This window comes from Lissotriton vulgaris, chromosome 4_1 (genome assembly GCF_964263255.1).
Source record: "Lissotriton vulgaris chromosome 4_1, aLisVul1.2, whole genome shotgun sequence".
Classification (NCBI taxonomy): Eukaryota; Metazoa; Chordata; class Amphibia; order Caudata; family Salamandridae; genus Lissotriton; species Lissotriton vulgaris.
The window spans coordinates 1,249,223,574-1,249,242,610 of NC_141691.1; the positions used below are offsets into that span (position 1 = coordinate 1,249,223,574).

General features: G+C 47.0%; 1 protein-coding gene across 1 annotated transcript in view; it reads left to right on the forward strand.

Annotated features, from left to right (window-relative positions):
- The window catches only part of RTTN (rotatin), a 1,129,552-nt gene that overhangs the window by 794,487 nt on the left and 316,028 nt on the right, over window positions 1–19,037 (forward strand). Inside the window, exon 38 of the mRNA XM_086965450.1 lies at window positions 17,576–17,666. Within this exon, the coding sequence (XP_086821576.1) occupies window positions 17,576–17,666 (91 nt within the window). The remainder of the gene's footprint in view (window positions 1–17,575; window positions 17,667–19,037) is intronic.

Sequence of the window (19,037 nt, forward strand, 5' to 3'; positions counted from 1 at the left end):
TTACAGATTCCCTGGATAAGATAGTCCCCGTGCGGAAAACGAAGGATAGGCCTAAGCATGCCACCCCTTGGTATTCTAAAGACCTTCTCTAGTTGAAATTGCAGTGCAGACAGGCGGAAAGAACATGGAGGAAGCACTACTCTGAGCTAGATAGAGCCCGGTTCAAACAGTCACTCTTGGCCTATAAAGCTCAGATTAAGTGTGCTAAAGCCAAGTACCTTGAGGAGATGTTGGATCAAGCAGCTAATAAATCACAGACTTTGTTTAAAATTGTCAATGATCTCTCCCATCCGGTGTGTGCGACCAATAACATCCCGGCCTCCCAGACTTTGTGTGATTCCTTGGCTGCAGCATTTGAGGACAATATTGCCACCATTTTGAGTGGCCTGTCTGATACATGCACTCCTTGTCCTCAGTCCACTTCCTGTACCCCCGGTTTGCGGTCCCCGATTGGGTTAGAATCTCTGTCTACGTCAGGCGCTCCCGGGGAAGCCAGAGAGTACTGGCCACTGGACAGCTTTATCTTTCCATCCTACAAGTACTTTTGTACTCTGGTCAATGGTGTGTCCTCAGGCTCCCAGATGGATCCGCTGCCCCATAAGTTTTGGAAAATGTTCAGTGAGGAACTTTTTCCCCCTCTGTACTCCATCTGCTGTCAGTCATTTAGTACCACCACTTTTCCAGACAGCTGGAAACTTGCTGTGGTCTCCCCCCTTCTGTAGAAGGCCACACTGGACCCTACCTGCCCTGCGGATTATAGGCCAATCTCGCTGCTCCCATTCCCCGTTAAGATCATGGAGAAATTTGTCACCAAATCTCTGTCCACTTTCATAGAGGCTAACACCTGCCTGGATGTGGCCCAGTTCGGCTTCCAGCCAGCTCATGGCACGGAATCCGCGCTGGTGGTTGTCCTGAACGATCTTCGCTCGTGGAGCGAAACTGGGCGGGTTCGATACGGTCAACCATGCTACATTAATTAGTAGACTGGAAGAGATTGGGGTAGCTGGGCGGGCCCGGGATTGGCTAACTTCATATCTTTATAATAGGCACCAGGTAGTGGCTTTGCCGCCTTTTAGATATGGTACCAGAAGGGTAGGACAAGGGGTGCCCCAGGGGTCAGCATACTATATCTCCATCCTTTGATTAGGCTGATTAAATCTTTGGCATCTCGGTCATCAATTACGCCGATGCACGCAGCTAATTTTTTCCTTTGAAGGCAGAGATGCCATCTCTAAGGAAACTTTCCATCACTGCATGACAGCCACTGCGGATTGGCTGAGACACAATTCCCTCCAGTTTAATGGATCCAAAACAGAGGTACTGTACTGCTAAACGGACTGAACTCCTCGCCCTTTGCCGACGGGCTTCTAGCCAGTCTCTTCCTTGGGCACAGTCGTGGCAGCGGATGCTGCTCGCAACTTGGGCGTTATGTTTGGCCCAAATCTTCAGCTTGATGCCTTTGCAAATAAAACAATCGCTACATGTATGTTGCTATTGCGTACATTGTGTAAGATCCTTCCCATGCTTCCGGTACCTGCTAGACCGGAGGTGGTGCGCAGTATCATCCTGAGCAGGCTTGATTACTGCAACGCACTACTTCTGGGTGCCCCAAGTACTTTGATCGGGAAGTTGCAGCGCATACAGAATATGGCAGCGAAGCTTGCCCTCTCTCGGATGCGCTCGGCCTCCTCTTCCTTAGCGCTAAAAGATCTGCACTGGTTGCCCATTCACCAGCGTATCTGTTTTAAGGCGTCTTGCATTGTGTTTAGGGCTCTACACGGACAGGGGCCTGTCCTATTGCAGGAACTCTTTTCCTGTTATTTGCCAGCTAGACCTCTTCGGTCCTCTTCTGCAAGCCTGGTGGCAGTCCCTAGAATCCAGAGGATACGGAGGGGCGGCCGTTCCTTTGGCTTTACCGCTTTGGAATTCTCTTCCCCTGTTCCTGAGGAGTATGTCCGAACTTTCCTCGTTCAAGAAAGGGCTGAAGTCTTATCTCTTCCCAAGGGCGGTGTAAATTTCCGTGACTGTGCATAGTCAGGTAGAGTCAAAGCGCCAGGATACCCTTTGGGTGACAGTCTATAAAAGTATGCGATACATACATACAAATCCGATTCACACACGACTACATCAGAATGACAACTGCATTTAACCATGGGTGACGGGCTGTACTATTGCTGGTTTATTTCGTTGACACATGTGTGGTAGCCACATTTATGTCTCTGTCAAGGCAGCCAGCCCACTTGAGCAGGTTGCTGTGCATGGGTAAAGTGAGCTGCACACAGTAAACGTGAGATTTTGCGTCTCTCATCTGAGGGTTCGTGCGCTGCTGCGGACATCTACTGCTCTGTGCATGCAGTACACAGGAGCAGAACAGAGACTGAGCCGGTGATCACAAGAGCCCCATAACAGCGTGATTTGCTTGCTGTGGGGTTGACGAGTGTGGTCTTGATTCTGTCAGAAGCGATGGAGCAGACGGTGCTGAGGGGCTTTCCCATGGTCGCAGAAAAACAGCCACACAAGCAAAGCCCAGATGCCCCAGCTGCTGCAGGTACTGTACCACAACAGTCCTTGTAGCTCAGGAGTCTGTTTCTTAATCCAAGGCAGCTGGAGTGGGGCAGTATGTCAGAGAGGTTAGAGAGGTTTGTAAAGGCCAGCAGCCTTTAGCTTACAAGCTTATGTACTCCATTTAAGCAGACATTTAAAAAATGTGTTGTCTCTGTTGGGTGTACGTTATGTTTATTTGTCCTTTTTTTCAATTAATATTCTTGTAGTTAGTGTTAAAGGCAGTTTGCTTACCGTTGTTGCCTATTTCATCATTACGTTGGTTACATACAGGCAAATAAATGGGATAGAGTTAGACATCTACTCCTTATCCTTATATCTTCTGTGATAAGAGTTACAATCATTCCGTTTTTGATTGTACAGTGAAAGGTTTCTGAAATTGATATTTCCCTGAAATCTGATGTATTCATTCCAAACGTGCTTGGCCACTGCTTGTTTGTTTTTCTTTGTCCTACGCGTTTTACCTAGTTTCCCCGCAATACATTACAACCAGTTACTGTACAATGTGTCATAACACTTTTATGGAGTTTCAGTAACTTATATTGCACAACTGCTTAACAAGCTAAACTTTACAACAACAACAAAAATATTAATCATCCGTAAGCGAAACCTAATGCGTTTACCATTGCTTGTTAATTTGCCTTCCCACACTCCTCATCATTAACCTGGTTCATGTTCACGAACATTAGTTCACCGATCCCATTGGCTTCATTATGGTTACAACATTACTAGTTATCCAACCCTGGATCTTTTAATAGATTCCTATGGTGTTTTGAATGTTCCCTCTTATCAACAAGTGAATATTTGGCAAAAATAAAGTGTTTTTTCTGCTTTTTGCAGGGCCTAATTGTCAAGCAGTCTCATGCACTGATGACACCCCTCAAAGCACTACTAAGACTCTCTTCAATTTGAGTGCCCTAGATCCCTAGGTGCTCGGAGGAGGCATACAGCTATACTATATACTATATGACCAACCATGTCACATCCCTGATGCGGTTATCACCCTCTATTTCATGCTCCACGGAGCACTTTCCAGTATAGCGTAATGCTGCCTATTTACCACTTGATATTGAAAGCCCTCCCACCACCCATCACTAACAAATACCTGTCCTTTGCTGTAATGCCAGAAGTCTTGGCTCCTGTCTTCAAAGATGTTGACTCAAGGCCCTTGACACTGACTTTGAGGTCGAATCAGTTGCTCTGGAGTCATAAAACATCTGTCCTGCTTTCAGCATCATGCAGGGCCTAAGACGATTGATACTGCTGCCTATGGCATCATGCCCTTCTACAGTGGACCTTCCCAATAAGAGTTGTGGAGAAAAGAAAAATACTTCTTCAGAAGAGCTAGATGATACAATAGTGTGCATAGATAATGAGAGCAGCAAAATGAGAAAGGAGATGCCATTGGCACCAGTTGAAGCCCTGCTTCTGCCACTGACAAAATGTACAGTGCCCAGGCTCATGCAAAAGTTCCCTGGAAATTGCTCTGGAGGCTTCCAAGTGAAGATTGGTGAACCTAGTGTCAGTGGCATCTGCCCTACTGGAGAAGTAGTGCAGGAAATAAGAAGGAATTCTCAAAAAGTTGTCCCACTTGCTGTCCCTCTCCAAGCGGTCCTGTATGATGGGAAGCAATTCGAAAATGGCTTTGATCATCCCCTGGCAAAGAGCAGACTAAGGTAGTCCACAATTTGTCTAAAAGGCGTAATGGTCTCAAAGCATCAATAAAGACGTTCAGATTTGAAAACATCTGGTTTCTGCTTCACGACTACGTTGTCATGACCACTTCCTGTACTGTCAAGCATGGCTAACATCTATTGGCAGGGTGTACAGGTCAGAAACCTTGACAATGACAACCAGTTTCAGCATACCCAGCAGACGATAGTCAGTCGCAGATTTAACAAAAGATAGACTACTTGCACCATTTCATTGTCCAAGAGGTATTTTTGCGCAGGAACAAAGATTATCTTATCCTTGCTTTTGCATCTTTTTTTCAGTCCCTGTTTTATGATTACCTTCGACTGTATTCCATAGCAAGGAATATGGTTTCATAAGATATGAATAGACCCAGAAGAGGAGTGATGGTTTACACAGGCTCAGCGGAAACCAGCCTGGTAATGTGAGACCGCCAATTGGTGGTAATTGTATTTCAAAATAGATGGGAATTTCGTTCTACAAGTGACTACTGTAAACATCTTGTCAACACATCGCATTCTGGGATTCATTAGATGATTAAACAGATGCTTCAACTGACAGCTTTCAAAATAAGATGTATTTTGCGCCTCATTCATTTGTAGGTGGAAAACTAAGCCCTACTGCACAAGTGAGTAAAGAATATCCCATCTCCAGATTGAAACAAGAAGAGCTATCTCAAATAAGTCTTGATACAGCAAAAATGTGTCAAGATAATCAAGATTTTGTGCTTGGAGTTCAACAAGACTTCTATAGATATATCAAAGTCTTCCTTTCCAACTTTGTCCCTTCCTGTTTCCCAATGCAACCTCCGAAATTAGGATCTCTGTACCTGCTGTACGTGCCACACTTTAAAAAGGTTTATTGTTGCAGAGAGGAGCTTTGCAGATCCTTGACCTTCAACTGCTCGGATGGTTCAGCTTCATCAGATTTCTGATAATGTCTGTTTTCAGAAAGCTCTTGTCTGTTAACCTTCCTGCTCCACACTTTTTGGTCGCTCTTGCATGCTATTCCTAGCTCCATTGTGCAGTGTGTGCTTTACAACAACAAAAAGACATCAAATATAATTTGAATTTTTTTCACCCTATTGCCAATCATCCATCTCCTGAATACCCATGCACAAATTATGCCAGTAGTACCCTTCTAAGTGCAGAAAAGTATCTGATAGAGACATCTAGCCGCAGATTCCTTGACTTAGAACATCCCCAGGCGTGAGACTGGATCCGGAAATTTTTTGCAACAGCACCTCTGCGCGCCGGGGGACGTCGCCACATGCCCCGCCCTGACGTTGTCCACGTACGTGACATCAGCGAGGTCATATAAGTCCCTCCCGGCGCGCTGACGTCAGTTTCCTTCTTTTCCGCGTGCATCGCCGATCCGGAGTGAGCTCCTCTGGCCTGTTTTCAGGCCTCATTTTTGACGCTTCCCGTCAGGAACAATGTACGATATTTTCGGGCTTTAAATCTTGTAATTCCTCTTCTCTGCAAATGTCCGCGACGGACCCGCATCTTATTTGTATGTGGTGTCTGGGCGAGCACCATGACTCCACAGACTTTGAAGCCTGCCAAAGTCTGAAACCGAAGTCTCGGCGTGAGTGCCCTATGAAGCTTCTCTCGACACGGCTGTCCCGGTCGGCGTTGTCTCGCCCCTCGGCCTCTTCATCGACTGCAGGTGCCTCTACTGTTTGGTTCTGCCGTCGATCGCCCTCTGTGGTCCGGGGCCATCGTTCTCCACTTGGTAAGTCAAGGCTCTTGTTGCCTAGGTCTTTGACCTCACCTTCTCCTGTGTCAGGGGCACTGGTTCCCAGAACTTTCCGGACGTGCGCTCCCGACAGGCGTCCCCCCTCTATCTACCCTTTCCGGGTGTGGGTGCGCCTCAGGCCCAAATGGAAGCCTATGCTATGGCTTTGCATGACTCCCTTGGGTCCTCTCCTGTTCCTGGGGCGTCCTCGGGACCTTTGCTTCTGTGGGGTCTCCGACGGACTCGCCGGCGGGTTCGCTCCTTGTGCCAATTGAGCCCTTGCCTCCTAGGAACGTCGGAGATGTGGTGTCGTTAGGGCGCGGCCTGGCTGGGTCCCCTTTACGCTCCACATGGAGTCATTAAGGCGGCCCAGCTGGGTCTCCCTCTTCGACCCACAGCACCTCTGATCTGCCGCACAGCCCGCGGGGCTCCCTGTGGCGCTGCAGGTGGTTGCTGGTCCTCATAGCCCTTACTTGAGCACACCCCAGCCTTCCGGGCATGCGCCCGTCTGTCTGGAGTCTGGGTCGGCTCCGTCCCGGCACCGGAGGCTCGCCTCCTCGGCTCCGCCTCATCTCCTTTCTCCTGAATCAGAGCCTGTTCTGAATGAGGCGGAGCCGACGGCGGGGCTGCGCAGGAAGATTGCCTCGCCGGCCCCGGCGCCCTCTCTTTCTTCAGAGGGGGAACTTGTCATAGTTTTGGCGCAGGACAGCGCTGACTTAATGCCGGATGCTGCCGAGTCCACGTCTGACGATGCACAATCGGCGCCGACACGCGTCGTTTCGGCGCCCTGTCGGCGCCGAGTTCTGGACTCTTATATAGAGTCCTCTGGAGAGAGTTCGGTGCGGCCCTCCCGCCTAGCGTCACTGGAGCTAGTGTTACCAGTGCCTCCAGTGGAATTTACGAAGGAGCCCCGTCAGGATCCTCATTCTTCCATGGGGCTTCCTTCCGTGGGGTATTGGGCACACCCTTTGTGTCTTAGGAGGGTCAGCTCACAACCCTCCGCCACTGATGAGTTGTTGTCCCCACCGCGGAGGGCTACCTAGGCTGGTGCAGCTTTTTTGAGAGTGGTCTCATTGGTCACCCACATTTTAAATATGCAACCCCCCTCTACCCCTTTGTCTGTGGACCCCTTGCTTGAGGTCCTCCACCGTGGGTCCGGAAATGTGGAGCCTCTTTTGCCTTTTGAGGCTTCCCTTTATGATGCCCTCTTGGGTACCTGGGTTCGGCCTGCCTCAGGTGACCCTGTGGCTCGTTCAGTTTTACACCGCCACCGTCCCAGCTCCACATGATTCGGTTTGTCTTTTTGTGCACCCTGATGCGCAGGGGTTTGTGTTGCAGACTTCCTTTCCTTCTCTGCCCCCTCTAATGCTTCCTCCCTCTCTGGAGTCCAGGTAGCTTGAGTCATGGGGTAGGAACATCTTTGCATCCACTAGTGCTGCTCTATGGTCCTTAAATACGGAGTGTGTTTTGGCTCGGGCTAACTCTGCCCTGTGGGACTCTGCAGAGTCTTTGCTTATTGCCACCTCAGAAGGTGCTCGCATTGATCTCCTACACCTCATCCGGGATTGCCGCGACCTTGCTGAATTCACAATCCGTTCAGCCTTAGATACTGCGGATTCTTTGGGCCGAGCCATGGCGGGTTCTGCTGCCTTAAGGCGTCAAACTTGGTTGCGAGATAGCGTCTTCCCTGAAAATTTCCCGGAGCGACTGGTTGACTTACCCTTTGATGGGATTTTGCTCTTTGATGCTCACGCCAAGTCGGCGCTTCACCTTCTCCTGGCGGGCTTTTGTCCTCCCACTTAAGTCCATTTAGGCCTGTCTTCTGTGGTACTTTTTCAGTTCGCAACCTTTAGATGCGCTCTGTGTTTAACATGTGCAAAAACAACAGTTGATGGACAGAATGCAGAACAATGTCATACATTCACCCCAGTACAGAGATCTGGGCCTAAATCCATTGTTTTTTTGCACTCCACATCACCCCAGTTCAGACTTGGCCATATGCAAATCAGCCTTGACGCTGTGCCTCATGGGAACAGTCCAGCCCGAACTGCCAAGACATGTCTTCCCTGGACCGGAATCAAGCATCCTGGGACTGGTTTCTGGCTATCAGCCGTCTTCAGCCAGGATAGCTTGACTCCAGTGGCTTAGTGAGCACGGGACCCACGTATGGCCATGTCTGAACTGGGGTGGCTTGGTGAGCCAAATAACGATGGATTAAACCCAGATCTGTGTCTGGGGGTTGAATGTTTTGCCATTGTGCAACATTCCGTCCATCATCTTGTGTGTTTTGCTGTGTTTAACATGGGCAGTGAGCCTTACATCTTCTTTTTTTCTGTGGTCAAGGGTGCTTACCCTTTTATTTGCAACCCTTGGATGCGTTTTGCTTTCAACTGCCTGTTGGCCCTCTGTGGCCGTGTTCCATAGGTTGCTGTGTCCTCTGTCTGTGGTATTCAGCCGGTGGCTCAGCTTAGTAATGTCATTACGGCTCAGAACTAAGTTCACAGGTTTGGTTTGTTACTGCGTTCTTTTGGCCTGGCTTATTGCCCTAAGAGGTGTTCCCCGTTGTTTGGGGTATGCATACTCCATGTGGGTTAATTGTATGCTAATATATAGCCTTGCTTATCTCACCTGGGCCTGGAGATCTTGTGGGCTCCATGCGTTGCCTGGTGGTCCGTTGTAAGGTGTTCTATGTTTTTCCCTGGTGCCATCTGTTTTCGCCATGGTCATCCACTTCCTTTGGAGGTTTCATGGTCTCCTCTTCACAAACGGCTCCTACCTGCCCTTACTGTTCTAGGTATAGTCCGGTATATACATGTTCATACTCCTGGCTCGTTCTGTCTCTACATAATTGTCTGTATATACATTTATGTCTACATTCTGGTTGCCTTGGTATCCTCTTCTTACGTCGCAACATCTTGTCGAGGCCGCAAGGTCTGGACCGATATCTCCATGTGTGAGGGGAGCTTTTCTGAGTTGTTGCAAGTTGCCCTTAGATTCCTCCTTGCTTCCGCTTACTGGAGTGTGTTTCCAAATTGACATATGCTCCCTTTTTGGTGTTCGACGCTGTACGTGTCTTTCTGGAGTGTTTGTCTTGGATTCTGAGACTCTTTCCACCATCCGTTAACTTGGTGTTTTTGGCTCTTCCTTCTTCTTGTTAACCCTACGCCTGCGGAACACTTCTTCTGATGGCAGTGGTAATTGATTACTGTCTGCAAGTCTATACTGTGGGTTGTTTCTCACTTTGGCTTCATGATGCCCAGCGCACTCTTCTGTTCCTGTGCAAGCCACTTTAAGGTCTTCATGGCAGTTTGACGGCGGCTTAATCTACCTGCTTCAGCGGGTTGGGGATTGATGTTATTGCCCCTCTTTACCCCTTTGAGGTTGGGTGTGCGCTTGGCGTGCTTCTTGATCTACTGGCTATTCCCAAAGCATTGCTCGGGTTCTGGCTCATGCCTTTGGGCTCTTGCCACCGGCTCCTTCGGCTTCCTTCTATAGGCTAGTCTGTTAGGCGCTGGCTGCATCTCTTCAAGTTCATTTCCAGCTTCGGTCAATGCACTCATTGTGCGCAATTTAGCTAAAGGTCATCTTTCTTCCTCCTCTCTCTTTCCTTGCTCTGGTATAGGACTCATGCTGTTCTATCTGTCATTTTTTATACGGGTATGGTGTGGTGCCATTCTGGCATGTTTTTCAGATATCTTCTATCCTGTGACTTCTGCTCTTCGAGCTGCTGGGGTTGCTGTCGGGCTGTTCTGCCACAGCTTTCCCCCCTTTATCCTTCACTCTGTTGCCAGATCAGATGCTTGACACTTTGTTGTCCTGTCGCAGACCCGCCTCCCTTTTGGGCTATGGCTGTGGTATCTATTCTAAGTTAAGGAATCTGCGACTAGATGTCTCTATCAGATGTATCTGGTAGAGACCTTGTCCAGCCGCAGATTCCTTAACGCCCACCCAGCCTCTCCATTCTGCCAGGACCTTCTCTAGTGGTTTTCTCTGATGGTCTCTTCAGTTGGAATGGAATGGAATTGGATATGGAAAGCACGTGGCTACCCGTGGACGTCCCAGCGCTGAGTGTGTGGAGCTGGCTAAGGAGCAGGGGTAATCTAGGGGAAAAGCTGTTTTTTAGGAGTTTGCGGAATTTAAGTAGGTTGGCTTCTTTGCAAATGTTAAGGGGGAGAGAGTTCCAGAGCTTTGCGGCGTTTTGGGAGAAGAGGCGTCCACCTGTTCGTGCCTTCTTAATTCTATGAGTGTTTGCAAGGAAGAGGTTATCGGATCTTAGCTCTTTGTTGGCTTTGTAAGGAGTGATCAAAGCTCTTAGAATGGGGGGGCCTTTGTCCTGGAGGATTTTGTGCATTATACATAGGGACTTAAATTTAATTCTCTTCCGGATTGGGAGCCAGTGGAGGGAGTTCAGGGTAGGTTTAGCTGAGAACCATTTTTTGTCCCTGTGAGCAGTCTGGCTGCCGAGTTCTGGACGAGTTAGAGTTTGTTTATGACAGACTCCGGTGCGCCTAAATAAAGGGCGTTACTGTAATCTAGTCTAGACAAGATGAGACCCTGAATGATGAGTTTTCTAGAGTGGGGTGGTAATGGGGGGAGGGTTTTTACGTGCGGTGCGGTGCGGAGCAGGCCATAGCAGACACCAGCGGTTTTCCTGGCTTGGGTTTGGAAGGTGAGGTCCTGGTCGAGCAAGACACCAAGACTTTTCATTTCTTTTTATGGAAGGGGGCTGGTCCCATGCATGTCGACCACATGGAGTTGGGGGTGAATGTGGCTTTATTGCCCAGCACCAGAAGCTCCGTTTTATCTCCGTTGAGTTTGAGGAGGGAATTGTTCATCCAACTGGAGATTTCTGAGAGGCAGGGCCGTATATTTTCAGGGGAGTGATCGACTAGTTTAGTGAGACGACCAGTTGGGTGTCGTCTGCGTACGTCATCAGTTTGATACCGAAAGGGGCGACGATATCCTCCAGTGGGGAAATGTACGCATTAAAAAGTGTAGGGCTCAGGGACGAGCCTTGCGGCACCCTGCATTGGAGAGGGATTGCTCTGGAGCAGACGTTGCCCTCGGAGACCTGATAGGTTCTGTTTTCTATGAAAGATTTGAGCCATGCTAGAGCTGACCCTGTGACTCCCAGGCTGCTGAGACGGTGAATGAGGATACAGTGATCAACCGTATCGAAGGCTGCGCTTAAGTCCAGGAGGATCACAGCTGCTGAGCCTCCTGAGTCCAGGATCTTCCTTGCCTCTTCTACAACTGCCACCAGGGCCTTGTCCGGGGCGAAAGCTGTCTGGGAGCAGCGTAGAAGCTCACCGGCCTCCAGGTAGGCGGAGAGTTGTTAGTTGACAACTTTTTCCGCAACCTTGCTGATTCCTGGTAGTAAAGAGATGGGCCGGTAGTTGGCCATCTCCAGGGGGTCTAGATGAGTTTTTTTTAACACAGCTCTTACTGTGGCTCTTTTCCAATTCAGTAGGACAGTGCCATGAGTTAGTGAGGCATTAATCAGGTTAGTGACAGAAGAGGCAATACAGTGGGTGTCACTAGCTTCAGGATATTAAGGGGTGCGGGGTCTAAAGTAGAGCCACTTTTTATTGACTCTAAGATTGGGGGGAGCATCTCCACTGTTAGGGGGAGAATGAATCTAGGTGGAGAGCGTCATTTGAGGGGACTTGGGAAATGAGTTCTGGTAGCTGATCGATGGTTGGGAGGGTTTTTAGGATATTTTGGATTTTAGTTGAGAAGAATTCTGCAAATTTGTTACATTTACGGCCTGAGATGTCGGGGCGGGGGGAGGGTCTGGGATTTTGAGAAGTTCTTTAACAATGCGGAGTGTCTCCCTAGATGAAAACGCGGAGGCTTACATTTTCTCTTCGAAGAAGGCTGCCTGGGTAGTTTTTAGGGAGGCTTTATAGGACCTGATGGCTGCTCTATAATCTGTTTTTTTATTAGTGGCCCAGTTTTTACCTCCAGGAACGCTCTGACTTTTTGCATTGTTTTTTCAGGTTGCGGAGTTCTGGGGTGAACCAAGGGGATTTGAAGGGTCCGCTCTTTTTTGGTAGGATTTTTCTTGGCAAAACTAGGTCAAGTGAGTTTTCAATCCAGGTTGTGAATTTCTTGTCTGCTACCAGGGGATCTGAGTGTGTGGGGGCAGTAAGCTCTAGTTCGCGTCTCCATTCATCCAGGGGGAGTTTGGACCAAGGTCGTTCTGGATTGCGTGTAACTGGTGCCTGGGGCGTCTCAATGGTGGTTTGCCATGTGAATGGAACTAGGAAGTGGTCTGACCAAGGAATGGGTAAGGGCTCCCTGATTTCTAATGCAGTGATGTTTGAGAAGATTGGGTCTAAAAGGTGCCCTTTTACATGGGTGGCTTGAGGGCTCCTAAGATGGAGATCGTACGAGATTAGATCGAGTGTCAATTTGCCTGCAACTTTTTCTAAGGGGTCGTCGAAGTGAAGGTTTAGATCGCCCAACAGAGTGAAGTTGGAGGAACTGCTGGCTCGAGAGATGATGGTCTCTGACAGGGAACTGCAGAATTTCCCCAATGCTCCCGGGGGGCGATACAGAAGGATGCCCGAGTATTTTTTTGGGGGAAAGTTGGATAATAAAGTGAGCTTTCTCACAGTCTAGGATGGGGCTGTCCAACAAACGGCAGGAGAAGTTGTTTTTATAGATAATCGCAATCCCCCCACCCTTGCCGCTTGATCTGTTGAGGCGCTGAATTAGGTATCCCGGGGAAAGGGCCTGGACAATATCAGGGTCGGAGTTAGTGGACAGCCAGGTTTCTGTTAGAAACAACATATCTAATTTTGTGTCATGAAGGAGTAAGGAGATTTCCAGGGAGTGTTTGGACAGGGATCTGCAGTTCAGCAGGGCCATTCTGATTGGGGTTTTGATGTGAGGTGGGGTATTCTTTGGCGACAAAGAGTACCGGCAGTGGCCACAGGGACTTTGTGGTTCCTCTGGGGAAAGTGAATGGGGGCATGAAAGGTTTGTGGCCGGCCTCCATTGTTGTAATGCATTCTGTGTGTAGGTAATAGGGGCTAATGGAGGGGGAGCAGAGGTTCCTGGCCCTGGTCTGGTGCGGACGGGCGCAGATGGGCTTGCCGCGCCAGCGTCACACCGCCTGCGCGTTGCGGTGGCCCAGAGGGTTTTAAGCTCTAGCGCTGGAGACTAGAGCGCTAACCTTGTTGCACATGAGCATTTCCGGTCTGCGTAGCCTTCCCTCCACTCAACCCGAACACTCCGTGGTGGACCGAGGAAGCGCAGCCTAGTTCCTGTGTGGTTGCAGAAAGAGGTGAGGTGCCATTCGGTTATATCTTAAGGGGGTTCAGATAGTTGCACTCCCCTGGGTGCTTTCATATAAAGTTAACCTCTGCTGAGGGGCTTCTTTTCTGTTATATGGTGCCTTGGATTCACAAGGAGATTTTTTTCCTCTCCAGTTCCCTTCCCTTCCATCTGCTCTACTGCTTCGGGGTCCTGGTCTTCTCATTGTCATCCTCTTTCAGAGTTGGTTGTGCTCTGTTTCCTACCTCTGTTTTTAGAGTGGAAAGCCCAGTCTTATCATTCTTTCCTACAGTGGACTGTTGTTCTTTCTGTGTTCCGTTCTTAAGTGGACGGCACAGTTCCACATGTAACTATCAGTCTATTTCTGTCTGTTGAGATGTTCTTCCCTTGTTGCACTCGGAAAGGGACCTCTGCTTGGCTTGCAGGGCTCTTTCTCACAGCCTCCACTTATATGTGTAGGCGGTGTCTATTCTGTCTTTAAGTTGGTGTCTTCCATCATCCTCCTTCCTTATTCACAGATTTTTCATTCCTCGCACACTGTTCCCATACTTTCACAGTTTTTGGTTGGTGGCTCAGTGTTGTGCCGCGGAAAAGTTTCTCCGAAGAAAACTGACGTGGACGACATCAGAACAGGGTTGTGTGGCGCTGTCCCCCGGCGCGCAGAGGTGCTGCTGCAAAAAAATTCCGGATCCAGTCTCACGCCTGAGGATGTTGTAAGTTAATGAATCTGCGGCTAGACAACGTCTCTACCAGATATATTGTTACCTAAGGTAAGTAACTCGTACTCCCAGCCCTACACCTGATGTCCATTCAGAAGTATCCCACTCTTTCAGGCCTTCTCTCCTGGGACTGATGAATAATACTTTTAAACAGACTGACGCAGCTCCTGAGGTCCATGAGTTCAAACACATTGGCCAGTCCCAGGAATGCATGAAGATGATGAACACTCCCAGGGCAGGCCAAATTAATACTAACTAATGATTTAAGTGGAAAGGGTTTTGCAAGTGTTGCATGAACCATGCATTATGAGTAGTTCTCATATAAAGGGGGCAGAAACAGAACTAAGACACACTTGGGAAACCTGCGTACTAGGCTTGTTCAAGAGGACGAAGCAAACCAAAGCCCATGCCAGGTTCTGGGATCTGGGACTGATAACTGCCAAGCGACTCATAACACGACATTGGAAGGACGCAAATCCACCGCAGACGAAACACTGGTGTGCCTCTCTCACCTACTGGGCGACAGCAGAGGGCACGGTCCTCCGCAGAGAGGAGACTGCGGGGCGGAGAGCCATCCCAATAGCACAGGTCTGGGACGACATCCTACAGGCCTTCAGCAAGGCATGTCAGGAGCAGGGGATAACGTAGGCAGGGCATCCCCCCCTTATGGCGCGAAGGAACACAGATGGGGAGAGCCACATGGCAATACCAAGGTGATTGGTACAGGTACACGTACATACATAGGGCACAGAGACATAAACTAGCATCATTCCTCCCCCCTCTGCCCACCGGTCCCTCTCCCCCCTCGCCCCCCCCCCATCTCTCCCCCCCCTCTGGGGACGATCGACCACGCGACCGACATATACAGGGCTGCACCGCCCCAACGCTGGACGCCCCGCAGCTCATCCACATACACCGACTTACATGTGCAAAACATTCCCACCCCGCATAGACACGATATCCGGCCACGGGACTTAGTCAATCGGAACTGTAATGCAGCACCCCCTTCCCCTTGAATTAATGTTCACTTCATCGCCGATATCTTCTTTATTTCCTCCTTCGGTTCGGAGGTTGGTTCCACAGACTGTTGCCCCCCAGTTGACAGCGCTGTACTTTCATGATTGACAGACACATTCACGAACACACGTCGTACGGCGGCCCACGCCGCGATCCTCCGCTGCAACACGACAACGACCAAGACGTGTTCACAGAAAACAGCCTCACCACACCGATCTCAGCGACCGATCTGCTCGGAGAGGTCAATTCTTTGGGGAACAACGCGCTGTAATACAAAGTATGAGGTTGTGGACAGTATGGAGGGCATCGACCGGAGGCATGCCCTGGACGACAGGATAGGCCGGATCTCTGGTGGGATAGATGACGCAACATACAATGATGTGTAATGAGAAAATGTCATTTTGTGATAATGCCGGGATTTATCCCATAGCAGCCGACTGACCAGTTCAGTGACGATTGTAATTACCGGATTACTGACTGCCATAGTCGTTCTCACATATAATGTACATGCAGGCTAACTTTCTGTTTCCTCATTGAAATATGCTCACAGTGATATAACTGTATGTCAATTGTTTCAATAAAACATATTTAAAAAATAAAAATAAATGAGTAGTTCTCATATGTTACTGTGACTTGACAAAGGATGATGCCTACACATACCTCCTTAGACACACCTTGCAGCAATCTTGAGTTACAGGACCTATTCTGAGCTCAGGACCCTTCCAGAGAACCTGCTGTCCAAGATTTCCTGAAGGGCTTGTAGAGAATGTTGTAGACAGTGGAGTTCTTCCACCCTGTTTCTGCACTCTTTAGAAACACTGTGTTCATGTGACCTCTGGTATCTTACTTGGAAAACTGCTTTCTAGGCGTTTATCAACTCGGTACTACCATATTTATATTGGTGTTTCCTTCCTCCATCTCCGAGGTGGACAAAGTCACTGTAAGGGCTGCCCTGACGTTCCTCCTGAATATGTTTCCTGATTTTCTTGTAAATCAAACCACATCATTTACTGTGGTCTTCAACCAACCTACAGTTGATGGCAAGAAATTACTACAATATTTTGTGCCAAGGGCGTCCGAGTTACTACAGTAACCAGTCTATGAGTTCACCTTCCTAACTGTTCAATGAATATGGGCAGGGTAGCCAAAGGCAGTGGCCAAGTTGCTGGATGTATGATTTCTGGTCTGCATCAAATTTGCATTTCGGAAAAGCGAAAATTCAGTGTCCAGACCGATTACCAATCATTTGACCTGTGGGAGAGCCACTTCTACTGTCTTCATGGTCAAAACTCCATTTAAAAAAATCTGCTAGGAAGTCACATTGAAGTACCCACGCACCTTCTGCAATCGTTACTGCTTGTAAAAGATGCAAAGACAGATACATGTTCAACTGGTGCTTTTTAGGTATCTCTCCTGCATTTAGTACCTAGTACCCTAGTCAAATGCACTTGAATCTTTAAGTGATTCGTTAGTGAAGAAGGTACTTAGTTTTAAAGGTGTTTTGTTGTAAATTGTTTGCCGTTGGTTTATATGTGATTCCTTCATTTCTACTTTGAGGTGTGGTGTTGATAATGTTTCCTTGCTTAGAGGGTAGTTGGAGAACATAAGCTCATTTGAATGTAGAAAATAACCCTGCCCAGGGCTCTATTTACAGATTTAAAGTGTTTTTCATTCTTTCATTCATGATGTCTAGCTTTATGTGATGAAATATCTCGCAAATCAATAGAAGATTCCAGTGGTGGTTATTCATCTACTAAAAAGCATTACATCTTCCTTCCTCCTCGCAACTGCTGACTTGAACTCTTCTTCTTGTGGAATTACTTTTTAAGTGCCAAATCTATCACAAATAGATAATACCTATTTTTGGAACCAGAAAGTATTTAACAAAAAAAGAATACTTTTATGTATGATTTAGCATCCATATGTTGAATCATCATAGCGTGCAATTGAAGCGCACAATATTTGTTAATTGATAACTTGTTTTTATTGTTTCAGATGCTTTTTTTATAGATTATAGTAATTTATGTTACTAATTAGTTTTTTCTACCTTTGATTTAACCTTTGATTTGTTCAATTGTATTCAAATCTGGGTTGTCATAATATTAATGCACTAACCTTTAAACATTACTACATCAAAACAAATGTCGATGTTCTGACCCTAAAGCTGCAGAAACACGAGGGTGACCTAAAATCTACACTACTTCTGAATTCCTGACTTATAAATGAGCTTGTACTGATTGTTTGCTAACGATTGTATTTTTAATTAACATTTTTCTGATGGTTTATTTGTAAGTTGTAGGAAGTTCTTGGCGCAACCTGTCATGTTTTTTACGCGTCCTATGTTTTTTCCTGGGTTAACCTGATGCAATTCCTCCTAAGCATAACGTGACAAAGTCTAAGATTTCTAGTTTTTATGCGCTGTCTCTTCACATTTTATAGGAAAGTGGTTGATTGTTCTTATTAGTAGCTGCAACCTAAAACCATTTAGATCTGTGCGTTCCTTTAGACTGTACTGTGGAAAATATCTCTAGCAATAAAACATATTTAATGTGGTTCTTGTTTTTCAGCATTGTGAGTGCTGGCTTTATTGAAAGATGTGCCTTAGATTTAAAAGCTTTACATCCTACGCAGCATAATACAGAAAATGTGAAGTCTCAGGTTAGTAGAGTTGTATATTTGATATCTTTTTGTTTGTTGATGCATGCATATTTATTTTCTTTAGTCATGCAGTTGTATTGAGCATAGACTTGGCTCAAAGGAGATACAGTGCCTTACATCAGAAATGAGAAAGTGACGTGAAAATGAATCAAATAAAGTCATAGTAAGGAGAAATGCAAATACGAGCATACATTAATTGAAGGCTTGCAGCCAAGGCGGGATGTTAATTAAATAACACTCGACTGTAACACATTAATCAGATAAAATATCTTCAAGAAATAGACAAGAAATCCAAGTTAAGGATATAGAAATTGGGGAGGGCACCTGATAATTAGAGGTCATTGAAAGTGATGATATAGGAAATCTACACTATTACTGCTGCAAACCCGTCGACAATCTGGGCAAAGAAGTAGTGACGAAGAACACAGTGTACCGATGAAAAGCTGGAGAGAGGGAGCGAGGAAAATGACAGAAAAGAGTTGATAATGGGTAAAAGAACAACTCTAAAATGGAGGCAGACATCCGAAGGCGAAAGTTAACCGAATCTACACTAAAAGTACATTTGAAAGTTTAATTTCTGTCTTTAAGGTAGCCTTTATGCCTGGAAGAAGAGTTTCAAAATCTAGTTGCACTTTGGAGGCGGTTCTTGAAGCAGTGTATCCATGCCACGTTTCGTTCTAGGCCTACCATACAGTTTCAACTTTTATGAAAGTTATCGAGGGGCAGAGGTGTGTGATGCAAGCAGTCTTGTATGCTGTGCCTTCAATGGGAAATCATTGAAGTGTTAATTTAGTCATTTTTTTTTAGTTCCAGAGAAGAAGCATCCTGCAGCCTCCAACTCTTTCTGTGGTTCTTAGTAGACTTTGAGAAGGCCCGTCAAGTGAGAACTTCCAAAGTCCATTCTAGACAAAATAAGAGATTAAACAAGAATCTTGAGGTCTTTTTCTGAGATAGTCTGGTTAATACCTCAAAGAAGTTGCAGCTGAAAACAATCCCTCTTAGCAATCTAGAATAACACCCACAGATGTAGTTCAATCAGTGAAGGCAAGTTTGCAGTCAAGGATACCAAATGAGTCGTTCTAGGCTTCAACTTGTAGAGGCATCTGCGATAATGTGATAAGAAACATTTTTTTTCTCTTTATAATTGTTTTTTGAATGATGAGCATCATCCTAGTTTTGAAGAGATAAAGCAAGAAATAAGAACGTTTTTACCACACAACTTGGAATTAGACCTGTTCTTGAAACTATTTAGTTGTGCTTTGCACAATCGGTGTTATTATTGCTTTTATAATTAGTTAATGCATCATTTTACTGTTTCTGATAGAGACGTCTAGCCACAGATTCCTTTCCTTAGAATACGGCTAGCGAGGT